Below are 27,693 nucleotides of genomic sequence, written 5' to 3' on the forward strand. Positions count from 1 at the left end.
AGTAGTACCCAACTCGCTAATGATCATCAGGTCACTAATGGCCTGGTACTCAAGGCTCTATTGTCCCTCTAACCACTCTGACATCAATGCAAATGCAATCAAAAATCATATCAAACACTTATCAGAACAGTATGTGTTTTTAAAACTCACCTCACTGTGATTGATCAATTTGAAGAAAGAAGTTCAACAACAGGTTGAAACTGAGTGGAAAACATGGTCATTGTGGATGTTGTTTCAAAGCCTAACACAACAAAATGGACAGTGCTTTCTAAGGTGATGATTAATTCAAAAAAAACATATACGTATTAGAGCTTACGCATAGGCCTATATATAAGCCCAAGCCTGAAAAAAAACCTAAATTAAAATCATGATTGTGCCTTTATACAATACATAGCCTACCGCAGGGTTCCCCAACTGTCGGAATTTGGACGGCGGGTGATTTTATTTGGCCCCCCAAGTTGAGCCCCAACATTTTTGGGGACATAAGACTGTAAAAATATCTGCAAATCAGCTCCAAGTATTTTAATTTTGGCAATTTGTTCCAAAGTATTCCCGCGCATAATAGAGATAAATGTGATCATATACAAATGTAAGCAAGGTTTGAAATGATTATGTTTTAGTCAAATATTATTTATGTTTGCCCTTCTTGCAGGCAATTTGCTGTCTACAAATTTGTAATTATGTTCTGGCCCCCTGACCATCCGCTCAAGAAAATAACTGCATGGCTGAATCTAGTTGATGATCCCTGGCCTACCGCATATTACACATGGCAGAAAAACATAAAATAAATACAAATTTAAGATATTTGGTAAATAATTGGTATAGCCTAAATTAAACAAATTGAGTTAGCCTACAATTACCGTGAATTTGTATTGGATTTTGAATAGTCTAGTAATAACCACTGGTGAGTGATGTGAACATGAATTTCTGTAGTCCCTACTGTTGCAGTCATGACGCAAGTGGCGCTATGCTGTCAAATCCTCCCACGTTTCTAGTTTGACCCGTTGTTTTCAGCAAATTATATTTTTGAATTCGGTTGACATATTGGCAGGTTTATTAGCAACAAATTATTTAGCTTGCTTCAAGCTTAGTGTTTGATATCAATGTGATCTCCTCGTAATGAACATTGTCGAGTGTCCTGACGAGAAGGCAAACTTTTCTAGCTATGCCAGGCAAAATCTGGCATCATCAGCTCATTGTTATGGATGTATCCAAATTAATGTCAATTGAAAACAGCTTAAATAAACGCAAATGCAGCTACTTTGCTTTTATTCTGGCTGCAGAGGTCGTGACTGTGTTAACAGTAACTAGTTGGCTAGCTAGCAAGCAAGGGACAAGAACATTGCCAGTGAGCATGGCAACAGAACATATAGAACGAACAACTGGGGCACACCCATAAATATCGAACGAAAAACTGGGTCGCGTCTTTAGCAACCAAAAGATGAGAAAGTTTAATTCTCTCAACAATTTTGGGGTATTTCTACCAGTAAATCTGTGCTTTAGTATTGTTTTCATTGGTAACTGTGGTATAAATTGGATAAACGCCTCTGTTCTGTACATTAAGATTTTTACATTTTAGTCATTTAGCAGACGCTCTTATCCAGAGCGACTTACAGTTAGTGAGTGCATACATTATTTCTTATTTTTCATACCCCCCCGTGGGAATCGAACCCACAACCCTGGCGTTGCAAACGCCATGCTCTACCAACTGAGCTACATCCCTGCCGGCCATTCCCTCCCCTACCCTGGACGACGCTGGGCCAATTGTGCGCCGCTCCATGGGTCTCCTGGTCGCGGCCGGCTACGACAGAGCCTGGATTCAAACCAGGATCTCTAGTGGCACAGCTAGCACTGTGATGCAGTGCCTTAGACCAATACGCCACTTACCTTGGAAATAAGGGACGACGCAGCAGGACAAGGGAAAAATGAACTCCGCAAACGGAGTCGTCTCCGCTTCTTCCCACTGCGTCCATTACAGTAGAGGAAAAAAGTATTTAGTCAGCCACCAATTGTGCAAGTTCTCCCACTTAAAAAGATGAGGCCTGTAATTTTCATCATAGGTACACGTCAACTATGACAGACAAAATGAGAAAATAATCCAGAAAATCACATTGATTTTTTATGAATTTATTTGCAAATTATGGTGGAAAATAAGTATTTGGTCAATAACAAAAGTTTCTCAATACTTTGTTATATACCCTTTGTTGGCAATGACACAGGTCAAACGTTTTCTGTAAGTCTTCACAAGGTTTTCACACACGGTTGCTGGTATTTTGGCCCATTCCTCCATGCAGATCTCCTCTAGAGCAGTGATGTTTTGGGGCTGTCGCTGGGCAACACAGACTTTCAACTCCCTCCAAAGATTTTCTATGGGGTTGAGATCTGGAGACATGCTAGGCCACTCCAGGACCTTGAAATGCTTCTTACGAAGCCACTCCTTCGTTGCCCGGGCGGTGTGTTTGGGATCATCGTCATGCTGAAAGACCCAGCCACGTTTCATCTTCAATTCCCTTGCTGATGGAAGGAGGTTTTCACTCAAAATCTCACGATACATGGCACCATTCATTCTTTCCTTTACACGGATCAGTCGTCCTGGTCCCTTTGCAGAAAAACAGCCCCAAAGCATGATGTTTCCACCCCCATGCTTCACAGTGGGTATGGTGTTCTTTGGATGCAACTCAGCATTCTTTGTCCTCCAAACACGACGAGTTGAGTTTTTACCAAAAAGTTCTATTTTGGTTTCATCTGACCATATGACATTCTCCCAATCCTCTTCTGGATCATCCAAATGCACTCTAGCAAACTCAGACGGGCCTGGACATGTACTGGCTTAAGCAGGGGGACACGTCTGGCACTGCAGGATTTGAGTCCCTGGCGGCGTAGTGTGTTACTGATGGTAGGCTTTGTTACTTTGGTCCCAGCTCTCTGCAGGTCATTCACTAGGTCCCCCCGTGTGGTTCTGGGATTTTTGCTCACCGTTCTTGTGATCATTTTGACCCCACGGGGTGAGATCTTGCGTGGAGCCCCAGATCGAGGGAGATTATCAGTGGTCTTGTATGTCTTCCATTTCCTAATAATTGCTCCCACAGTTGATTTCTTCAAACCAAGCTGCTTACCTATTGCAGATTCAGTCTTCCCAGCCTGGTGCAGGTCTACAATTTTGTTTCTGGTGTCCTTTGACAGCTCTTTGGTCTTGGCCATAGTGGAGTTTGGAGTGTGACTGTTTGAGGTTGTGGACAGGTGTCTTTTATACTGATAACAAGTTCAAACAGGTGCCATTAATACAGGTAACGAGTGGAGGACAGAGGAGCCTCTTAAAGAAATTGTTACAGGTCTGTGAGAGCCAGAAATCTTGCTTGTTTGTAGGTGACCAAATACTTATTTTCCACCATCATTTGCAAATAAATTCATTTAAAATCCTACAATGTGATTTTCTGGATTTTTTTTCCCTCAATTTGTCTGTCATAGTTGACGTGTACCTATGATGAAAATTATAGGCCTCTCTCATCTTTTTAAGTGGGAGAACTTGCACAATTGGTGGCTGACTAAATACCTTTTTCCCCCACTGTATTTCCAAGGTAATATACAGAATGTAGGCGTTTATCCCTTACGTATACATGTATGGTGTGAAAGAACAATATTTCTGAACTCCCATTAAGTCTCAACATAAAGTTTTTATTGCAAGGTGGTTCTACTGACCGCAGGTGTGTGTCAAGCACTTGGAAAAACAGCTGAATGGGTTCTGTAGTCAATGAACGACCAAATAAGAGTAACAAGCATCAGTTGGAAAGAACGGCATAAGGAGATGCTTTGTTCTTTCATCTTTAACACATTTCTAACTTCCAACTCATCTATAGTCATTTCAATTTAGAGAATGTGCCAGGAATATAATGTTACGTAGATGTGGTCTGATGCACATTGCAAGTGACACAAATTGTCCACCTCTGGAGCCTGTTCGGGAGGGTGCAAGATTACAGAATGTTCAGATAGAAACATATTGTGTATGTACAATGAGGAATTTTGTCCGTTTTATACAGTACATCCATCTACAACATTCTGAACATTTCAACTCACCAATGACACTCTTTGTCTTTAGCCTTGCAATCTTTTGCTAGAGTTGTTGGACCAACCTGTTCGAGTTTAAATATTAGAAAATCATGTACATAAAGGCTTCTTTTTATGTGGAAACCAACAACCAAATTAAGATGACGTTTTACATTGTGTATAGTTGCTCACAAATGGATGCAGGTGTTATTTTAAATCCCAATTTTTATGGAAAAGTGTTTAACAGAATTGTATTTTTGTTTCAGATATGTACAACCATTCCTGTATCTGTTTTCTACAATAAATCCTTATGTATTTTTTTTAGTTGTTTTTTTTTACTACTGTGTTGACTCTGATTTGTTGAAAATGTATTGTGCAGATCTGTATGTGTGGTGTTCATATGGTCATAGCATTAGCAAGTGGACACACACACACTAAATATTCTCCAACACATTTCACTCTTTTGGCCATTAGTTCTGACTAAAGACAGGAGGAGCTGAGGGACCAACCATACGCTCCCTCGCCACACATCCCAGCCAACCACAATGGCTGATTAGAAAAACAAATAGCAACACCAGCATTACCACACTTTTCCAAATCCACCCAGGTGGGAGAGAAAAGGCTCTCGAAAGCCAAGCTCAACACGGAGCCGTGAACTCAGAAACCACAGTGTGAGGGGAGGGAGAGAAAGACCCAAAACAAAGACTTCAAGCTGGGTTTCAAAGCCTTTATTAGGTTCCAGAGAAAATGCTAGTTTATACATAAACAACTAAATGTCACTTCAAGATGGAATTTCTGATTGATATTAGTACAAACCAGTGAGGAGAAAAAAAGAGAAGAGAGAAAGAGAGCAATAGCAATAAACAATGAGGTGATTTAAGAGGCTAAACATGGTAGGATTCTTCTGGAGGATCAAAACTACACCTCCCATAATTCAACACGCGGCTAGTGTTCTCAACCAAGTGGCAGATTCCATGACACGTCATAATACCAACATGGCAGTGAGGAAAATGAGTGATCAAACAAAAAACACAAAAAGGGTTGAACACTATTTCGCTAGTCTCTCATACATGCATCTGTAGACGCGCTTCCGCAAACTACAGTATATCTTAAAACAGCCAGTTAAATGCAATATGAATCAACGTCCTCTCTGTTGACCAGCGTATACAGATGCATGTATGCATTACAGATGTCAGACTAGCTAAATAAAGTGTGTGAAAAGAATAATATAGACTGCTTTCATACTCTAGCCTGTTTAGGTCTTTCCAGGTGAGTGTGCTTACAGACTGACTACATGTTCACGATGACAGACACATAGGGCTGGTGAATGAGGGTAGGGCCTAAAGCTGGGCGATATGGACACAAATCCATATTACGATAAATTGACTGAATTATCACCATAACGATAATTAGAACGATAAGTTCAACATTAATGTGCACCGGTAAGTCTACTTCTGTATGTCACCATACCCTTAGAACTACTACTACAACTTTAAATGTTGTAACTATCAAAAGTAACATTGGCAATAGCCCATACAGGCAAACTTATTTCATTTCAAACTTTTCTCTAATATAGGCTACTTATTGTGGTTATCGATATTAGTAAAATGTCCTTGATAAATGGTCAGTACGGTCGGTGTCGATCATTTTCAGTTTATCGTCCCAGCTCTATTAGAGTACATTGTATTTCATACAGCAGGGCCATAACACATTGGTGTTTGTGGTGAAGGGTCGAGACAGAATACAAACAGACGATCAGACTGAGGGGTTGTAGCTTGTTTTGGATATAGACTCTTCAATATCTGAGGACTGACAGAGGAGGGGTGGACAGATTAGCAGACCATGTTTACCGAACCCAAGCCTAACAGCCAGGACACGCAGGGGAGGGGTGGGTAGATAACATTCCCCGTTCCTTCTCCTGTTTTACCGGTACCCGGGACCAGGCTGGGCATAACCCGAGCCGAAGGGGGGCCGGTTGCGGGCGTAGGGGTTGGACACCCCAGGAGGGGGGGTGACATTGCTACCGGGGGGAGGGGTGTAGCCGGGACGGGGCAGGTACCCCTGGCCAGGCTGGGGCTGGGAGGTGGGGGGCAGGCTGTAGTTGGCAGGCTGGTTGGCCTGGGAGGTGTAGTTTTGGGGAGGGAAGACCCCTGGGGGGTACTGCTGGGCACCCTGGGCTGGAGGAGCCTGCTGTTGGCCTCCCTGGAAGCTGGGAGCTGGGGCCTGGCCAGGGGCGGGGGCCTGGGAGGTTGGGGCAGGGTAGTTCTGGAACTGTTGGGGCTGAGGGCCACCGGGCTGCGGGGCCCCAGGCTGGGGGGTGTATCCTGCTGAGAGAGAGAGAGAGAGAGTTGGGGGGAGAAGTAGAGTATAACTTTTAGTTGTGATCAATTTCTTATTCATAGCATCATTTCTGTGAAGCTCTGGGCCATTGTTATTAGATTAGCCTGTCCTTCTTGGACCTTTTCTAAGGGAAAGTGTGATGAGGAATGAGTGTGTGTCTTACCAGGGTACTGCATGCCATACTGCTGCTGTGGTGCTGGCTGCTGGGGTGGGTATCCACCTGGGGCCTGGTACTGCTGGTACATCTGACCTGGAGAAGAAAGAGAGAGATGGAAGACATCAGTATGATTGCTGGGGAAGGAAATCTCTCACACACACACACACACACACACGTCTGGCTAGAATCAGACAGGATGGGCTTAGTGCAAACAGCTCCAACCACTATAATAAAAAAAAGGATTGGTTCCTCAAAGCCCTGCACCCAGACAACTCTATGGCACATTACAGTCAGCTGTACAGATCCAAGCTAAACACACACACACACACACAATTTCACTCCCTCGCTCGCTCTTACACACATTTATTTGGATAGAGCAGTGTGTGTTGGGTCAAAGCGGGTGTCGTCTGTCTAAAAAGGTCTGTCTGTGTCAGTAGACAGCCACTTTCCTCCCAGCTTTTATTAGCCATGACCTCACTGGTCTTCATGTCTAACTGGGTGTGTATGTAGTCCTTGTCCCATTTTGAAACTCTAGAATTGCATGTCTCCTTAATAACGTGGACTGAGGAGTGGGTTTAAGAGTGTCTGAAAATAAAAGCAAACTACACTCGCAAAACACTGAAAACGTTGGCCAACTAAAGTTTCCAGTGAGTCTCACCATGTTCAGCAAACATGTAAAGAGTTGGCCACCAGTGTATTCTCTTTACAAGGCCTGTATCGCACTCCCAAAGCCCCTGGCGTGTAAAGTAGGGCGACGACTTATTAAAAACACAAACAGTAAAAGGATAATGAGGGAAGGCTGGTTTACGGTTCACTGGTTTTTCATGTGCCAGTTAAAGCGGAGCGTTGATTTTCCACTCTTAGAGAGGGCCCGTAACAGAGCCCTGTGGAACTCCTTTTTTGAGGGAATAGGACCTAGACATAGTTCTAAGAAATTCTGCAGGGAGATTGGTGCTAGGCTATCAGTAGGCTAATGAAACAGTCATTTATGTAATAGTTCACGGCAAAATCACACACAAAATATATACACACACACACACACAATGGCAGAAAGATACACATAAAAAGTGCACACATACAGTACCAGTCAGTTTGGACACCTACTCATTCAAAGATGTTTCTTTATTTTCTACACTGTAGAATAATAGTGAAGACATCAAAACTATGAAATAACACATAGTGAATCATGTAGTAACCAAAAAAGTGTTAAACAAATCAAAATATATTTTATATTTGAGATTCTTTAAAGTAGCCACCCTTTGCTTTAATGACAGCTTTGCACAATCTTGGCATTTTCTCAATCAGCTTCATGAGGTAGTCACCTGGAATGCATTTCAATTAACAGGTGTGCTTTGTCAAAAGCTAATGTGTGGAATTTCTTTCCGTCTTAATGCGTTTGAGCCAATCAGTTGTGTTGTAACAAGGTAGGGCTGGTATGCAGAATATATCCCTATTTGGTAAAAGTCCATATTATGGCAAGAACAGCTCAAATAAGCAAAGAGAAACGACAATCCATCATTACATTAAGACATGAAGGTCAGTCAATTTCAAGAACTTTGAAAGCTTCTTCAAGTGCAGATGCAAAAACCATCAAGCGCTATGATGAAACTGGCTCTCATGAGGACCGCCACAGGAAAGGAAGAACCAGAGTTACTACTGCAGAGGATAAGTTCATTAGTTACCAGCCTCAGATTGCTGCCCAAATAAACTCAGCAAAAAAAGAAAACGTCCTCTCACTGTCAACTGCGTTTATTTTCAGCAAACTTAACATGTTTAAATATTTGTATGAACATAACAAGATTCAACAACTGAGACATAAACTGAACAAGTTCCACAGACATGTGACTAATAGAAATGGAATAATATGTTCCTGAACAAAGGGGGGGTCAAAATCAAAAGTAACAGTCAGTTTCTGGTGTGGCCACCAGCTGCATTAAGTACTGCAGTGCATCTCCTCCTCATGGACTGCACCAGACTTGCCAGTTCTTGCTGTGAGATGTTACCCCACTCTTCCACCAAGGCACCTGCAAGTTCCCGGACATTTCTGGGGGGGAATGGCCCTAGTCCTCACCCTCCGATCCAACAGGTCCCAGACGTGCTCAATGGGATTGAGATCCGGGCTCTTCGCTGGCCACGGCAGAACACTAACATTCCTATCTTGCAGGAAATCACGCATAGAACGAGCAGTATGGCTGGTGGCAATGTCATGCTGGAGGGTCATGTCAGGATGAGCCTGCAGGAAGGGTACCACATGAGGGAGGAGGATGTCTTCCCTGTAACGCACAGCATTGAGATTGCCTGCAATGACAACAAGCTCAGTCCGATGATGCTGTGACACACCGCCCCAGACCATGACAGACCCTCCACCTCCAAATCGATCCCGCTCCAGAGTACAGGCCTCGGTGTAACGCTCATTCCTTCGACGATAAACGTGAATCCGACCATTACCCCTGGTGAGACAAAACCGTGACTCGTCAGTGAAGAGCACTTTTTGCCAGTCCTGTCTGGTCCAGCGACGGTGGGTTTGTGCCCATAGGCGACGTTGTTGCCGGTGATGTCTGGTGAGCACCTGCCTTACAACAGGCCTACAAGCCCTCAGTCCAGCCTCTCTCAGCCTATTGCGGAAAGTCTGAGCACTGATGGAGGGATTGTGCGTTCCTGGTGTAACTCGGGCAGTTGTTGTTGCCATCCTGTACCTGTCCCGCAGGTGTGATGTTCGGATGTACCAATCCTGTGCAGGTGTTGTTACACGTGTTCTGACACGGCGAGGACGATCAGCTGTCCGTCCTGTAGCGCTGTCTTAGGCATCTCACAGTACAGACATTGCAATGTATTGCCCTGGCCACATCTGCAGTCCTCATGCCTCCTTGCAGTATGCCTAAGGCACGTTCACGCAGATGAGCAGGGACCCTGGGCATCTTTCTTTTGGTGTTTTTCAGAGTCAGTAGAAAGGCCTCTTTAGTGTCCTAAGTTTTCATAACTGTGACCTTAATTGCGTACCGTCTGTAAGCTGTTAGTGTCTTAACGACCATTCCACAGGTGCATGTTCATCAATTGTTTATGGTTCATTGAACAAGCATGGGAAACAGTCTTTAAACCCTTTACAATGAAGATCTGTGAAGTCATTTGAATTTTTACAAATTATCTTTGAAAGACAGGGTCCTGGAAAAGGGGACGTTTCTTTTTTTGCTGAGTTTAAATGCTTCAGAGTTCAAGTAACAGACATCTCAACATCAACTGTTCAGAGGAGACTGCGTGAATCAGGCCTTCATGGTCGAATTGCTACAAAGAAACCACTACTAAAGGACACCAATAATAAGAAGAGACTTGCTTGGGCCAAGAAACATGAGCAATGGACATTAGACCGGTGGAAATCTGTCCTTTGGTCTGATGAGTCCAAATTTGATATTTTTGGTTCCAACCGCTGTGTCTTTGTGAGACGCGGAGTAGGTGAACGGATGATCTCTGCATGTGTGGTTCCCACCGTGATGCATGGAGGAGGAGGTGTGATGGTGCTTTGCTGGTGACACTGTGTGATATTTTTAGAATTCAAGGCACACTTAACCAGCATGGCTACCACAGCATTCTGCAGCGATACGCCATCCCATCTGGTTTGCGCTTAGTGGGCCTAGCATTTGTTTTTCAACAGGACAATGACCCTAAACACACCTCCAGGCTGTGTAAGGGCTATTTCACCAAGAAGGAGAGAGATGGAGTGCTGCATCAGATCACCTGACCTCAACCCAATTGAGATGGTTTGGGATGAGTTGGACCACAGAGTGAAGGAAAAGCAGCCTACAAGTGCTCAGCATATGTGGGAACTCCTTCAAGACTGTTGGAAAAGCATTCCCCATGAAGCTGGTTGAGAGAATGCCAAGAGTGTGCAACGCTGTCATCAAAGCAAAGGGTGGCTACTTCGAAGAGTCTCAAATATAAAATATATTTTGATTTGTTTAACACTGAGTTATTACATGATTCCATGTGTGTTAGTTCATAGTTTTGATGTCTTCACTATTATTCTACAATGTAGAAAATAGTAAAAATAAAGAAAAATCCTTGAATGAGTAGGTGTGTCCAAACTTTTGACTGGTACTGTACATGAACACACTGTTCATTACGATAAATAACCTATAAGGCCCTACTAGAGTAACATTTAGAGTAGTAGTTTTAAGGGGTAATATAAAAAAAATAGTTGTGCACATCAAGGTTATACATTTTTCGTTCAATTTATTGTTATAATTCTGTCAATTTATCATGATATGTTTTTTTTCTTCAATATTGGTCAGCTCCACCACATACACCTGGGTTTCCGTAAAAAAAATTACGTGGTGCCTGACAACGTGATCGGGAAGATTTTAAATTTACCGGCCATTTGAGAAATTTACCAGACCCATATGCATTGGGTGCGTAACCCATTAGGGCATCCACCCACGGTGCTCAGAATGACAGAAACCACATTTCGATAATGGTAATGAATCTTAACAGAACATGCAACTCCTGTAATGACGCAGCCAATAAAACGTAATTTACAAACATTTGCCAAAATTCTATTCACAGGAAAACACCATTCTAAACACCGCACCTGATGCCAGCAGTATATGACAAAGAGGAAAATCTCTGTTAGAAACGTGGAAAGAGGGTGAATCTAAAGATGCAACAACTAGGATTGTGTCTTTGGCTCCTGGACACTTGGACCATTTCACTAGTAGTAAATATACCGTTAATCTCAGTCATCTGGGCGGCAGGTAGCTTAGTGGGTAAGAGCGTTGTGCCAGTAACCGAAAGGTCGCTGGTTCTAATCCCCGAGCCGACTAGGTGAGAAGTCTGTCGATTTGCCCTTAAGCAAGGCACTTAACCCTAATCGCTCCTGTAAGTCGCTCTGGATAAGAGCGTCTGCTAAATGACTAAAATGTAATGTAAATGTAATCTGGTTACAATAATTTCTGTTAACGCATTGTATTACTACACTGAACAAAAATATAAATGTAACATGCAACAATTTCTAAGATTTTACTGAGTTACAGTTCACATAAGGAAAATGAAAGCAGTCAATTGAAATAAATGCATTAGGCCCTAATCTGGGAATACAAATACGCATCGGTTGGTCACAGAGCTTTAAAAAAAAAAAAAAAGGTAGGGGGGTGGATCAGAAAACCAGTCAGTATCTTGTGTGACCACCATTTGCCTCATGCAGCGCGACACATCTCCCATGCATAATGCACGAGGCCGTGCATTATGCTGAAACATGAGGTGATGGCGGCGGATGAATGGCAAAACAATGGGCCTCAGGATGCCGTCACGGTATCTCTGTGCATTCAAATTGCCATCGAAAAAATGCAATTGTGTTTGTTGTCCGTAGCTTATACCTTCCCATACCATAACCCCACCGCCACCATGGGGCACTGTTCACAACGTTGACATCAGCAAACCGCTCGCCCAAACAACGCCATACACTCGGTCTGCCATCTGACCGGTACAGTTGAAACCGGGATTCATCTGTAAAGAGCACACTTCTCCAGTGTACCAGTGCCCATCGAAGGTGAGCATTTGCCCACTGAAGTCGGTTACGACGCTGAACTGCAGTCAGGTCAAGAACCTGGTGAGGACAACTAGCATGCAGATGAGCTTCACTGAGACGGTTTCTGACAGTTTGTGCAGAAATTCTTCAGTTGTCCAAACCAACAGTTTCTTCAGCTGTCCGGGTGGCTGGTCTCAGACGAACCCGTAGGTGAAGAAGCCGGATGGAAGGTCCTGGGCTGGCGTGGTTACACGTTGTCTGCGGTTGTGAGGCTGGTTGAACATACAGCCAAATTCTCTAAAACAAAGTTTGAGGCGGCTTATGGTAGAGAAATGAACATTCAATTATCTGGCAACAGCTCTGTTGGACATGCCAATTGCATGCTCCCTCAACTTGAGACATCTGTGGCATTGTGTTGTGTCAAAACTGCACATTTTAGAATGCCTTTTATTGTCCCCAGAACAAGGTGCACCTGTGTAATGATCACGCTGTTTAATCAGCTTCTTGATATGCCACACCTGTCAGGTGAATGGATTATCTAGGCAAAGTAGAAATGCTCACTAACAGGGATGTAAACAAAATTGTGCCCAAAATTTGAGAGGAATAAGCTTTTTGTGAGTATGGAACATTTCTGGTATCTTTTATTTCAGCTCATGAAACACTTTACATGTTGCGTTTATATTTTTGTTCAGTATACTTTAGGTGTTCTTCATTTTGACCCAGGTCTGGACCAGATGAATGAACCACGTTTCATTCCTCCACCATTTCTTTTCACTCAATTAACATGATGCAAATTGTGAAAAGCCTATATGATGAAACCGGATATATTGCTCTATGGGACAACATCTATGAAAAATGTCAACAGTTAAAATCAGTTACTTCAACAATCAGTTACAACAGGACAGTCTTAGCCTAAGGTTCACGGGTTATTGAGCCTATAATGAAGGGGGACAACAGCTGTAATACCACTGTCAAGCCCTGTAATGTGAGCACAATGGTGCTCCAGTGAGAATGACAATCTGTGTGTGTGTGTGTGTTGGCTGTCTTGGTCTCCTGCCTGCTATCCATCATGTGTATTACATAATGTGATGGAGGGATGGATGGGGCTGCCGTCAGGCCTCATTGGCCAGAGGACTTCATCTCTGATCTCTGCTCAGTAAATTAAAATCCCAAAGGAAAGAGAAATCACTGGGGCTCTATGGAGAGACCGGCTGCCTGCACATGTATCCCTTCAACTGAACAGAACACAGCTGGAAAAATGATTATCTGGAATGTTATTGCTTGACCGTAGTTTCTTTAGACTTTTAGGGATGTTTTCAAAAAGGAAACAAGAGTATATGGGTAGTCTGATAAAGCATCACAGTCTGTGCTGAGGTGAGTGAACACGTGTGCTATAACTCTGTTGGTTTCTCTCTCACCCACAGAACACTCCCACCTCCATGGTTGATCATCATCTCTCACCCACAGAACACTCCCACCTCCATGGTTGATCAGTCTCTCACCCACAGAACACTCCCACCTCCATGGTTGATCATCATCTCTCACCCACAGAACACTCCTACCTCTATGGTTGATCATCGTCTGATATATGAAAGAGAGCCACTATACATCTTCTGCTTATGGATCTTGTTAATGTCATGTTTGCGTGTATACACAAACAAACCACGCGTTGTCAGAGAAAAAGAGGGAGCTATCTGGCCATCTAACCCCAAAGGACATGACCTGTGTCCACGTTGACTTTCTGAAGAAGTCCTCTGTGCATATTCCCAATGCAACACACCCTTAAATCAACGTGTTAATTCCCAACATGTTGGCAGAAGCGCACTGTTCCTTGGAGGCTATTCCTGGTCAACAATAATAGTCTCCATTGTGTTGTCTTTGTTTATCTATAACCCAGGCACTCAAGGGAACGTTTGGGGATGAAAGGATCATCAGGCACACCATTGGAGTGTTGGGAAAAACATGTCCATGCAGCCCGACGAGGCTGTCTGCCCACCAGCTGCAGCCCAGAGCCTCTCTCCTCCTTGGAAGTCTGGGAGAGAGGGAGGACCGGATGGAGGGATGAGCAGAGGGAAGAGAAGTGGAGGATGAACCCATGAGGACGGCCAGAAGATGCTCTGCCATGTCAGGGTTGGACTCAACATCTAAAAGGCCAGCCAACTGCACGGTAAGCGAGGTCACACTGAACCTAGTAACTGCCAATGACCATTATATGGCCATGCGGTCATTGATGGACAAACGAAAACTAGCGACCAGCACAAAGTGCAAGGGTCTGAATTTATAGTGAATCACTGAGTTGTATAAGTAAGAACTAAGGAAGAATGACTGTGTAACTTAAGACTCCTATGGGTGTCTTGGCTCTGCTAAACTCAACCCCAACCCCTTGGAGAAGCATGAACACTGACCGAGCCAAAACCACATAACTGGCCTGGGGAACACGGTCAAACCATGAACATGTGGAACCGCAGTCTCGGTGTTCCAGGTGTGGTTTGGAGGTGCTGGTATGGTTCCTCTGAGTCACAGCTCAACGAGCCTACCGTATGTGTGTGTTCCAGCTGTGGTTTGGCTCCCGTGGTGTGGTTGTCTGCATGCTGCTTGTGGGTCTTTCTGGGTGAAAACGGATACGTCTCCAGAGATGGAGGCTACGGAGCGCCACAAGAGTAAAGAAAATGGGCCTGCCAATGACAAAACATCACATCCAAAATAACGAACTAGCTAAATAAGAAGACTGATTAGCAACATTTTCCTCTGTCCCCTCCCTTCCTGTGTCTGTCCGTCTCATATACTGAGATGCAAAACCCTAGCACACACACAGTCATCTGGTAAGAGAGTTAACTCACCAGGAGAGCATACCTCTGTGTTGATTCCAGAACACCACCATTATGGGAATACCCAGTACGTCCTAGAGGAAAAGCTCAGGGAAGTACCGGCCTGGTCGGAAAGGCAGGATTAACACGAAAAACCATTTCCCTTAAACACGACCCCAAAGTGGCTTCCAACTAGAGACTACAGAGGGACGACGGCTTTTTATTTTTATTTCTCCACCTCGGTCTGATTTGATCCCTCGTTTATTCGTCCCTCCGTTAGCCGGGTCCGGAGACTGTTGACATCCCATTTTTCAAGAACTACAGGGTGTTCATGGAGGAGTGCAGATAGCAGGAGGAGGGGATGCTACAAGAAGAGTTGTCTGGCTGACTAAGATGGATGCCAAGATCATGAATACACTGTTTATCTGTGATAAGAACATGGAATTCCTCATTAAATCAAAAAATGTGCTTACATACGGTCTTATGTTACTGATACATTATTCACTAAATCACAGCATGCAGAGAGAGTAAAAATACTGTACTGGATTCAGGACTGGAGAACTGGCCAATCCAAGTGCAATATCTAGCCATCACCGAGTTAGATGGAGTTCTTCTGCATCAATGGCATTGTGAAACTGGCTCACCCATAAAGTTATAAATGTCTGTAGTGTGGAGGCGAAAATAGAGCAAAAAAACAACTGTGGTAGGGACTGGGAGTAGTGACAACACTACTGGAGCAGAACGGCCCAATGCTGCCACGCCAGAGAAGTGTTCCACAACACACTGACTGGGTCAAGGCTGCCCTTAGGCACTGCACAGGTCTAGGATCAGTTTAAAGCACAAACTGACCTGGGGTAACTGTCTTGGCCTAAATTCATTCTCCTGTTTTGACAAGACAAAGCAACAGAGTCAACGCACGCAAACACATAACACTTTTTAGGGGTCTCAGTGGACCCCAGGTATTTTAAGGTGCTAAACCACCCACACTGATAATCTCTCCCTCTCAGAGGTCATAAACAGCTATTACACCCCCCCTCTATACACACTTAAGTTTTTCATGGTTATGTGATTTGTGTTTCCAGGGACATAAACAGCCATTAAACCCTCTGTATTTACAGACACCACAGGTGTTGTACTCTCCTACTGCACAATTCCTCAGATTACTCAGTTTCCTACATATATTCACTCATGCAGAGCTATGGTCTGTCTGCGTGTGAGTTTCATGGTAATTTACACTGTGTGTTTTGTGTGTGTGTGTGTGTGTGTTCCTAACCATCCATGGCTGCTGGGGGTCCCTGCTGCACCCCTGTGTAGGGGGCCTGTGGCTGGGGGGGCACTCCGGGCTGGGGGGCGGCAGACGAGGATGAGGCAATGCTGTCTGGAGTACCTGACCGCTCCTCAGCCAAGACACCTGGGGGGGCTAGAGAGAGAGGAGAGGAGAGAGACAGAGAAAGGGGTATGTGAAAAATAAAACAGGGTGGAGAGTGAGGGTAAGGTATATGACAACAATGTAGTCAGAAGACTGTATAGAGAGCACAAACATAAAGCAAAAAAAATAAATTGCAAGGCAACGATGGCCTTACCAGGGATCTGGTCCTCACTCAGGCCGAAGGCGGAGATTACGTTCTTGCTGACCTCGCCCTGGTTCTTCAGGGGGTCGAAGGCCGACATGCTGGCCGCACTGACCGGGACCGGGGCCTGCTTCACCGCTGCCTCTGCTGCCACCGCCCTCCCCTCATGCCCATCCACCAAGTCTGGAGGAGAGAGGGCGTGGAGGGTAGGAGAGAAGGCGAGGGAGAGAAAGAGGAAAAAGAGAGCGACACTTGTCAACACACCAATATACACACAATCACAAAAAAGACATGGACAAAGATGCTAGAGAAGCAGCCAAACACACATACTAAACAGAGAAGTCAGTTTGAGGCAGAGAGAGTTGATCATAAATAGTTCCATTGTCGTTAATCATTGAACCATCAAACCACTGCGTAAATAGGGGTTACGAGGGGCTTTAACGGGTGTAATATTATCCTAAACCCTGGGTTAAGGGTGTTACCACAGCAAAGGAAACACCTTGTAAAAACACTTTTACACACTTCTCTCCCCTACGCCTCGGATAAACAAATCCACCTGTTGCCGTCCGCCACACACCAGCTAGCTAACAACGTTGATGCAAACCATCCTGGGAAACCGCCCCTGGCACAAAACATGGGGCAGGTGTGGAATGTGATTGGTCCACTGGATTAGAAGTGAAGGATGTTTTTGGAAGGAGGACAAATCATCTCTTTCAGAGAGAGATTAATGAACTGATAAAAACAACCGGCCTGTAGCTATTGGTATTTCATAAAGTTACATAACAAATATGCTAGATGTGTGCATGTCTGTATTTTATTAAATTAAACACACTTCACACTCACAATCAGATAGGGGTGTGTGTGTGTGTGTGTGTACGTACCCTGGTCTGGTGCTGATGCAGCCAGGCCAGGTTCTGAGGGGGGCTCCAGGCTGTCCAGAAGACTGTTGACTTTGTTCCTGAGCTCAATGAGCTCCCTGCGCAGGTACTTCACCTGACTGGACTCCAGAGGCCTTGGCTGACCATTCACTGTCGGGGGGAGAGAGGGGAGAGAGAGAGAGAGAGGGAGAGATTTTGGGGAAAGAGTGTGAAGAGAAAGAGTGAGACGATATTTCAACGTCATTACATTTCAAATACTGAATGTGGTGCCGCGATATGGATCTTCAAGATGTGGGAGAAGGAGGTGAGGGTGAAGGGGGGGGGGACCACTTCCACAAGTAATCTCTCTCCATCCACACTGCAGCACTCCAGAGCCATGGAAGACAGTGATGGAGTAATCTCTCCCAGACAGCCCTCCTGATCACTGGAACAGATGAGTCTTGAGGTCTGTACATTCCTTATGGTCCTGCGTGAGTTAACAGTCCATTCCAGACTAGACCAAACTAGATGAAACCAGACCTGGGGTTGGGGTCCAGACCAGATCAAACGAGCTAGGAACCGAGCAGCAGGCCTGTTCAGGGTAAGTAGGATTAACAGACCGTGATGTTCAGCTATGGAGCCAGGAACAACATGGCAACCGAACAAACATTATTACTATTATATTATTATTAGTCCCCACCTCTCTCATAAACACTGTCCCGTTAAAATCAAAAGTAGGCTATGTCATGGTCTTTAGTAAACACAGAACTTCTGTTACACATATACACATTTGCAGTCTGATAAGTCAGCATGCCTGCAGGTGTGTGTGTTTGTGTGTGTGTGTGGGGGGGGACTCCCAGCATGGGAGAGATCTGTAAGCTTCTTGCCAGTGAGGAATCCTGTGGTTTGGACACAACAGCCCTCAGCAACATCCACACACTCAATCTCTCAAATAACTGTCCATGTATTCTGTTATTTATGTGTGTGTTTATGCAGTGCACCTGTCCTGTTAGAGGCGGGTCATAAGGGGGTAGACTGCAGACAGATAGACAGACACTAGGGCCATTTCTTAGACATGGAGCCCCAGACACCTGCAGGCTCAAAGAGGAGTAGTAGTCCCCTGGTACCACCACAACACAGGGTCAGAGGTCAAAGCACAGAAAATGTGGAGTCAAGTCTCCATTAAATACCACCACTATATAACACAGTTGTTAGCCCCATCTATCTGTAGTATATACCCTGTGTTCTTAGGCAAAACCATAAATTAACTACTCTGATATTGACATGAGGTCAGATATGTTTAGACCAGACATATCCATCCAGGTCATGCGAAAAATCTGTCGATGTGCCCTTAAGTAAGGCACTTAACCCTAATTGCTCCAGGGTCACCGTTGATAATGGCAAACCCTGGCCGTGAGCACACTCTCCGAGGGTGTCTCAGGGAGAGTGGGATATGCAACAACAACAAAAAAACATCCAAGTCACACATGTCTATTAATACACACTTGTACACTTCAGAAATAGGACAATTATAAGCACCCACCAAATTATTATTATTATTTATATGGGAAACAGGGTATAATTTGAGATGACTCAACTCCTGGACCACGACTAGTACAGACAGAGATGAGCACTTTCCAACACACTACAGGAGACCACCAAATCTCAAATACGAGAGTGGAAATCCTTCGGAATTCCGCTAACGCTAAGGGAATTATACAGACAGAATTCCAGATTCCTGTGTGAGTGTAAAATTTAGCAGAGACCCAGGGGGTCAGAAGAAGATCCTGTATAGAGACACGGACCACCGGGATGATCCGACTCTTCCCTCCTGCTCCCAATCCTGGCAAACGTCTGGAAATATGGGCTCCATGCGAGGTCACGGCTGCGGCACGTGCTGACGCACCGGGCCTTGGCACTAAAGTCCCGGGATGGAGTAAAAAAATATACCCAAAAACATTTATTTTCTTCTCCTTCATTCTGTCTTTCTTTCTTTCTGCCACTCCCTATCTAATAATAGCAGGGACAGCTCAGAGATGCTGTGCTGCAGTGTAATTGGGAGCAGAGCACAGGAAATGACATAATGAGGTCTGACAGCATTGGAGATGAGAGGGAGGAGAGGTGTGTGTGTGTGTGTGTAAACGGTAACGCATATCTGACATCTGCACTGTGAAACAAAGGCGGATCCATAACACCTGGACAGAGTACAATACTGTGCAATGGACACACAGCTGAAGTCTTTCACACACTCACGAGGGCATCATGATGATTAGGCCTAAAGCAGTAAAGCCAGCATAACTAGTAACTCTCCCTTTGGCCAACAGAGTGTTCTGTTTAAAAACAAAAGCCATCGTCAGTCCATCGATCATCCTTTGCAGAACACACTCTTAAAACTCTCTGAAAATGGGTTGACACCCAACCATGGAACCCAAGCTGGAGCTTGACTTCTGAGGAGGGACATTTGAAAAGAGACTATTTCACAAGTATAGCTTGGTGCCTCTACTTCCCAAGCAGCAGCACAGAGACACCGACTTTGGGACGATAACAGCAGGAGAGAATGAGTGTCAAGGGGGTCGAAGTAGGAGTGTCGGGTTCAATGTCAAAATATGAGACTAGACTGCCTCCCAGTGGCATGTTAATGTACATGAACCTTAAAACTATTGGAGAAGGGGCCGTTGGAACGGAACATGAGTATTCAAGTGGATACAAAGGATATACGTTCTTTATACTACAGTACCATAACAAAGACTAGAATAACCAGAATAAACCTACTTTAAATTTTTTAATGGGACAAATCAAGTTTGTTTGATTATTCCAAGATGGGCGTGCTTGGCACAGCAGCACATACAGTGGGGAGAACAAGTATTTGATACACTGCCGATTTTGCAGGTTTTCCTACTTACAAAGCATGTAGAGGTCTGTAATTTTGATCATAGGTACACTTCAACTGTGAGAGACGGAAAATCCAGAAAATCACATTGTATGATTTTTAAGTAATTAATCTGCATTTTATTGCATGACATATGTATTTGATACATCAGAAAAGCAGAACTTAATATTTGGTACAGAAACCTTTATTTGCAATTACAGATATCATACGTTTCCTTTAAGTCTTGACCAGGTTTGCACACACTGCAGCAGGGATTTTGGCCCACTCCTCCATACAGACCTTCTTCAGATCCTTCAGGTTTCGGGGCAATACGGACTTTCAGCTCCCTCCAAAGATTTTCTATTGGGTTCAGGTCTGGAGACTGGCTAGGCCACTCCAGAACCTTGAGATGCTTCTTACGGAGCCACTCCTTAGTTGCCCTGGCTGTGTGTTTCGGGTCGTTGTCATGCTGGAAGACCCAGCCACGACCCATCTTCAATGCTCTTACTGAGGGAAGGAGGTTGTTGGCCAAGATCTCGCGATACATGGCCCCATCCATCCTCCCCTCAATACGGTGCAGTCGTCCTGTCCCCTTTGCAAAAAAGCATACCCAAAGAATGATGTTTCCACCTCCATGCTTCACGGTTGGGATGGTGTTCTTGGGGTTGTACTCATCCTTCTTCCTCCAAACACGGCGAGTGGAGTTTAGACCAAAAAGCTCTATTTTTGTCTCATCAGACCACATGACCTTCTCCCATTCCTCCTCTGGATCATCCAGATGGTCATTGGCAAACATCAGACGGGCCTGGACATGCGCTGGCTTGAGCAGGGGGTCCTTGCGTGCGCTGCAGGATTTTAATCCATGACGGCGTAGTGTGTTACTAATGGTTTTCTTTGAGACTGTGGTCCCAGCTCTCTTCAGGTCATTGCCAGGTCCTGCCGTGTAGTTCTGGGCTGATCCCTCACCTTCCTCATGATCATTGATGTCCCACGAGGTGAGATCTTGCATGGAGCCCCAGACCGAGGGTGATTGACCGTCATCTTGAACTTCTTCCATTTTCTAATAATTGCGCCAACAGTTGTTGCCTTCTCACCAAGATGCTTGCCTATTGTCCTGTAGCCCATCCCAGCCTTGTGCAGGTCTTCAATTTTATCCCTGATGTCCTTACACAGCTCTCTGGTCTTGGCCATTGTGGAAAGGTTGGAGTCTGTTTGATTGAGTGTGTGGACAGGTGTCTTTTATACAGGTAACGAGTTCAAACAGGTGCAGTTAATACAGTTAATGAGTGGAGAACAGGAGGGCTTCTTAAAGAAAAACTAACAGGTCTGTGAGAGCCGGAATTCTTACTGGTTGGTAGGTGATCAAATACTTATGTCATGCAATAAAATGCAAATTAATTACTTAAAAATCATACAATGTGATTTTCTGGATTTTTTTTTTTTTCTAGATTCAGTCTCTCACAATTGAAGTGTACCTATGATAAAAATTACAGACCTCTACATGCTTTGTAAGTAGGAAAACCTGCAAAATTGGCAGTGTATCAAATACTTGTTCTCCCCACTGTAGGCCTATACTAAAAAAGGAAGGGCTGGGTAGGTATGTGTATGGTAATATCTTACCAAACAGAGTGAGTTTCAGTATCCTACTGCACTGGATGGCAAAGGAGAGATCCGAGCTGTCGAAAATAGTAATGAGGTCATCATCTGCAGGAAGAGAAGAGAGCAGAGAACACCATTAGGACCCAAATCAGAATCAGGCCACATTCCAATCCTTATTTCCACAATTTCTTGAGATAATGGCTATCCTGAAATGGCTGAATAGGTGAAACCTGTATAACCCTCACATGTGTAACCTCTACTCTTATGACTGATGATTACTCTAAAAAGGAGAGGATGGGGGTATGCATTCTCAAGTGTTTGAAAGAGAACCTCTGTTTCCATTACCAGCAGGAAACAGCTAAATGTTGAGGGGTCAGATGACATCTAGCTAAAACACTATTGTGATAATACATCTTAATCCAGTGCTTGTCTAGAACGGCCCAGCTTACCCTCGTCCTTGTATTTGATGGTGACCTCGTCGTTGCTCTGCAGCTTGCCCCTGAAGACGCGCTGCATCATCAGCACCAACTCGTCATAGGTGATGTCCTCGTTGTGGATGGGTATGCGTCTGATGTCATCGCCCAACTGGGCCTTGATGATCAGTTTGCCGCTCAGGTCCAGCTGTCCGTTCATGGTGCTGTCCGCCCTCTACTGCTCCCACTGCTGGAGGGGAGAACATGAAAGAGATTTGCACACCTAGACTACACGGAGAATCATGTAGGTTGGATCATGGTGTGTTATTATATCACCATTAACCCTAAAAGTGCCAACAGGGTTTGTTTTTTTATCCTTCTGAAATTTTGGGACTTTGTCAAGCAACTAGATTCCGACAAACAAAAAAAACTAATGTAATCAGATTTGGCCCTTGGGCGGTGTGGCAGCCAATATAACTCACATAACTAAAACATTTAAATACATATTTAGCTTCCAGTCAATGTCTCTATACCAGGTCGGAGTCTCATCTTTCAGATGCAATTGGAACTGAGTCGGGATGGGTGGTATCCAGATTTTCATACCGTCATTCCGTTTCTGTACCATACCGGGGTATACGGTATTATCGAATGTGCACACAAGGGGCGTAATTTTTTGGGGACACACTAAACAATTTAGGCAACAGGGATCTTGATCCAGGAGGGTTTGAATGTCTCTGCTGTAACCAATAAGCTTGATCTTGACATCTAGCCACTTAGCTAGCAAGTTAGCAAACCAAATGCATAGCTGGAGCCCTGAGCTGGATATAATTTATTTAATGCATCTTAGATTTCTTATAGTTATATTTAACTTATAGTTATAAGCAGTGGCGTAGCACACACCCCCGCAGCCCACCGTGAGGCGAGGGTGTCCCACCCCCCACCCCAAAAAAAGTATATGGTATAAACAGTATATCACCCAAGCCTAGAACTGAGTAATTGAATATTTTGTTTTTTGAAAAGTATTTCTCGCTGGTATAAAAGTTCCAAATATTTCCAGAACCGTATCGCAAACAACGCGTATAAATAGGTTAATAAATAGACGGCATATGTTTAACATTAAGGTCAATGAATGGGCTAATATCGCACATATCGGTGGCCATTTTAGGTCTTACCGGTATGTCAAATTAGCTCAATCGGCAATTTCTGAGTATCATAACAAGTGGCTATGGATGAAATCAAAATATCTGTTAAAAACATTAAAAAAATATAACAATATTTTTCTCATGTTTTACAGAATGACTGTTTATGATTTTTTGTAATAAAAGTTCTAAATATGCTTAATGAGTAGTGTATGACCCTAGGGTGGAAACAAATACATTCTAAGTGGTTTTAATGGGTCTCTCTCTTCTGATCGTTTTATACTGTTCAATCAAACTTCAACCCAAAATAATTTCTGCATTTATCAATTTCTGCATTTGCTTCACTTATTTGTTATCGTTTCCACACTGTACCACATGTCTTTGTATGCCTCTACTTTGTGAAAAAGTCACTTTTCCTTATCTAAATAATTATTTTCCTCTATAGCTAGGTTTCCATCCAATTGGCAACTGCATAAAAACAATGTGCAAATTTTCCCACCAGAGATGTTTCCATGAAATTGGAGAGAAGTCTGCGTGATGACGTAGTGCAGATAAAAATACCTATTGCGGTTAAATTCCCATGTACCAAATAAATAAAAAGTTACTTGGGTTTCCATCGCATTTTCAACTCTACTGATGGTTCTCACATTGAAATGTGTAATTATATAGCGAGTGTGCCCAATCCGGTATTGGCAAGTGCACTCTAGCCAACAGTGTACAGATACTGTATCTGCACGCTGTTGGCTAGAGCGCACATATAGCCTACATTATGAGATTATTATGGACAAAAGAGCAAGATATTTTTTATTTGTCGGGTATCGATGATCATGTCACCAGCGTATCGATGATCCTGTCAGCAGAATAATACACTCAATATTTATTGGAAAGGAGCATCAAGTTCATCACCTTGCACTTTCACCACCCTGTGAAATTCATCATAATTTATTTTAGCTGTAGCCTTATAAACTGCATGCTTTCCCGACGAGTCGTAGGAGGACCAGACAGCATGCCATCGCGTGACTCCAAGTTTACTTCGATATGATTATATCAATATTTGCTAATTAAAGCATTTCGACCGACATTTCTCTGATAATTCATTTTACAGACACAAAAAGATTCCACCTAGTCTAGCGTATTTTGTTTAGTCAACATTTGGAAAGTTTACCGGGAAATGTTCTGTTTCCATCAGGCCTTTCATTACTTTTTTTTTTATCCGAGATGTACTTTACTCGCATGAAAAGGTTGGAAGGAAACCTGATTAGTGACCATGTATTTTCAATGGATTCAATGGCAGTTCTTACTTTCGCCACAAGAGGCATGGTGCCGATTTCTAGGGTGCTTTTGTCACTAGTACTGCGTCTGTGCATCAATACCGGTATATAGTAAGCCCATCCTTACTATAAATGTGTGAACATAAAAAAAACATATGTGCTTATTTTGGGGAATTTAAACCATTTACTTGTGTTACAAAAGGTTAATAAAATGTAAAACAAAAAGTGTTACTGCTTGACAGATTGTCTTTTCAATCATTACCAATTTGGGGTAAGAAATGACCCCCGTTGGGGCATTTAAGCAAAGAATATGTTGCCGCTTTTAGGGTTAAAGAAAGAGACGGAGGGCATAACAATAACAGGCGGCCTATGATGCAAATAAACCACTCTACAGTCTACACTAAAGGACTACAGTCATATAGATGATTAGTAAGCCACAAACAACCACTGAAAAACATATGCATCGTCACATTTAAAAAAATCCTTCAGATACGGTCAAAGTGCTTGGACCATGGAAGAATGGTGTTATCATGAATCTATCAACCTTGGATTCACTCATCTTTACCTTTGTATGGCATACAACACGTCACTGCCCTTTACGACACTGCTCAAGAGCTACTATATAGTTTACAGTTCCACTCTGCTTCCAAAGGTTAAAATACGACAGGCTGAGCTGTCGGTCTGATTCTTATGCAGCTCCCCAACGAGACTTTGGCCTATAGGCCTAGTACTGTAACTTTCATTGAAAGAGGGAGTTACCAGAATGTGTTGAGTGGATCATTACACACTACTGAATGCCATTAGAATAAAATAGAGACTAGCTAGCTAATCAGATTAACTGATTAGATTAAGATGAACAATCTCTTCCCTATCCAGTCCACACTAAAATAGGCCTATCAAGCAAATAGTTACAATAGTTTCAATCACGTGAACTGCAAAAACTTGTTGGTCTGGCCAGCAGTGGCTAGCAAACTAGTTAGCTAACAGTACCTAGCTAGCTAGCTAAATTAATTACCAACAAAAGTGTGTGTCAAACAAGGTTAGCTAAGATTATCAACAATTTTACTTAGCTAGCTAATAGTTATATTATGCTAACTAGGACAACATAACAAGGCTTGGCTTGTACATAAGTAATTCAGTTACTAGTTAATGAAAGGGCGAGGTTCAAGATTGCAGCTTCTTGTCTTCTTGGCAGTGATTCATGATAGTTAGCTTGCTAATTTGACAGTTCGTTGTGATGTCAATAAACTAGCTAACTCAAATCAGTTGTACTGGCTATATTGCTAACCTAGATAGTTAACTAACTGTATCGTTACTAGAGGTCTCGAAAGGAATGTAACTGGCATGCAAGCCAATTTGGATCATAAACATAACTAGGCCATTGTCCTGTGTCACTGACAGGATATAGAACCCTGCCAAATACAGACCAATTGAAAACTCCCATTCACGGTTATAATGTTGACTTCCTGCAAAATATTTATCCAAACTTAGCATTCTTACCGGCGTCAAAGAATGCATGTTCATGGACTTAATTTAACAAACACACCATTTCATTGCATTTCTATCATCATGTAGCTATACAATTTCATTACATTTCCACCAAACAAATAAGGCTATAAAAACAACAAACCCGATGCTAGCATCAATCGTTAGCTAGAAATGCTAACGTTAGCTGCTGTGTTAGCAAGCTAGCTAGCGTTTAGAATCTGATTTATGTTGTCAACATAAATATTAGGAATATCAAAAAAGAAAAGTATATGTATTCCACCTGTAAATGAACGTCTTGATCCCGCTGTGGTGTCGGTGGTTCTGGCAAGACCGTGTCTGCCAAAATCTGTTACCCGGGCTGGCAAACACAGAATTCCAGCTTCACATCAGGAAGTTTGCCCGCTTGTCGACGTCAAGCTGTACGTGGCATACAGCTGAGCGCGCAGTCGCAGTGGCTCAACTGGTTGACACGTTTGACAGTGACATTTGAGCGAAATCAGCAGATTTCTGTTTGAATAGGCGCAGGTTGAGAAATTGCATTTTATATTATAAATGTGTGACTCTGCTTTCCTCGATACTGTGTTTTGCAGGTCGTTCTTTTAATTTAAAAGGTTGCAGTGACACATAAGTGATTATGTGGCGTAAGTAGCTGTAATACAACTCATCAAGCACATCACAAGGTCAGTAACAATCAAGAAAACTAAAGGCACAACAATCTTGACACAATCAAGACAACAAGGATTCAATTTCCCTTTTTATTGGCAGTATAAAAAAAGAAGAACATATTAATTGAGGGGGCAATGGGTCAAGCATACAGGTCATTGAAGAGGTATATGAATGATGAGCACTACATTTTGGGCACATTACATGCCGGGGGCAAATCAAGACCCCTTGATAGCAGTCAAGACACAGTGTAACCTTTCAAGCCAACTTAGTGCGATAATGCATCAAATGTTTTGCCATTGGAACACAGAATCTCATGTCTCTCAGTCTCAAGCTTTGGACAGTACTTACATTTTACATTTTAGTCATTTAGCAGATGCTCTTATCCAGAGCGACTTACAGTTAGTGAGTGCATACATTTTCATACAGTGCTTTCAATATTTGACAGATTAGTCACCGGATGTCCATTTACTGAAACCATGGCAACAAACTTGTTCAGTGCTCATTCCTCCTCTGTTGAGACAAAGAGTCAGTTGAGAGATTCTCTGTCCTGCTGCAGTCTCACACAAGGGCATGGTTCATACACACACACATCTAAATGCTTCACAACAGCTGTATCAGTGAACATTGCGGTCTCAGAGGAAGCTACAGTCTCTCTCGTTCATTCTCTGAGGCTAGTCAAACAAAGTAGAGAGTTGCTGATACTAACTGCTAGCTGGCTGGCACAGCTCAGGCTACGTCCAGTAAGGACCTGAGATGAAGAGGCTAGTTGATATGGCAACAAGTAGAGAACCAAGGTAGTAACACCCCACAACGTTCATGGATCCATTTAATTTGCTCCATTTCAGACATTATTATGAGCCATCCTCCCTTCAGCAGCCTCCTATGGTTTGTATGTGAGAGAAAATGTACATGAGTCAGTGTCTTTGAAATGGAGAGAGAGAGAGTATGCAAGGT

The 27,693-nt window shown here is 43.4% G+C and overlaps 1 protein-coding gene across 4 annotated transcripts; it reads right to left on the reverse strand.

The window, feature by feature from the left end:
* Nucleotides 1-4,757: 4,757 nt before the first annotated feature.
* Nucleotides 4,758-26,521, reverse strand: tfg (trafficking from ER to golgi regulator). Of its 4 annotated transcripts, XM_084162019.1 has the most exons (9): nucleotides 26,354-26,476; nucleotides 22,212-22,425; nucleotides 21,784-21,867; nucleotides 17,319-17,465; nucleotides 16,450-16,620; nucleotides 16,140-16,286; nucleotides 6,548-6,634; nucleotides 6,286-6,371; nucleotides 4,758-6,105 (listed from the first exon to the last, which is right to left on the reverse strand). In XM_084162019.1, the coding sequence occupies exons 2-9, from the start codon at nucleotides 22,393-22,395 to the stop codon at nucleotides 5,968-5,970; spliced, it is 1,044 nt and encodes a 347-aa protein (XP_084018145.1). In that variant the 5' UTR covers nucleotides 22,396-22,425; nucleotides 26,354-26,476; the 3' UTR covers nucleotides 4,758-5,967. The 4 variants fall into 4 exon arrangements, with proteins under 4 accessions (XP_084018145.1, XP_084018142.1, XP_084018144.1 ...); XM_084162016.1 differs by having other exon boundaries at nucleotides 4,758-6,371; nucleotides 26,354-26,521; XM_084162018.1 differs by having other exon boundaries at nucleotides 4,758-6,368; nucleotides 26,354-26,498.
* Between the last annotated feature and the right edge of the window lie 1,172 nt (nucleotides 26,522-27,693).

The sequence above is a fragment of the Coregonus lavaretus genome (assembly GCF_964263955.1).
Source record: "Coregonus lavaretus genome assembly, chromosome: 5".
Classification (NCBI taxonomy): Eukaryota; Metazoa; Chordata; class Actinopteri; order Salmoniformes; family Salmonidae; genus Coregonus; species Coregonus lavaretus.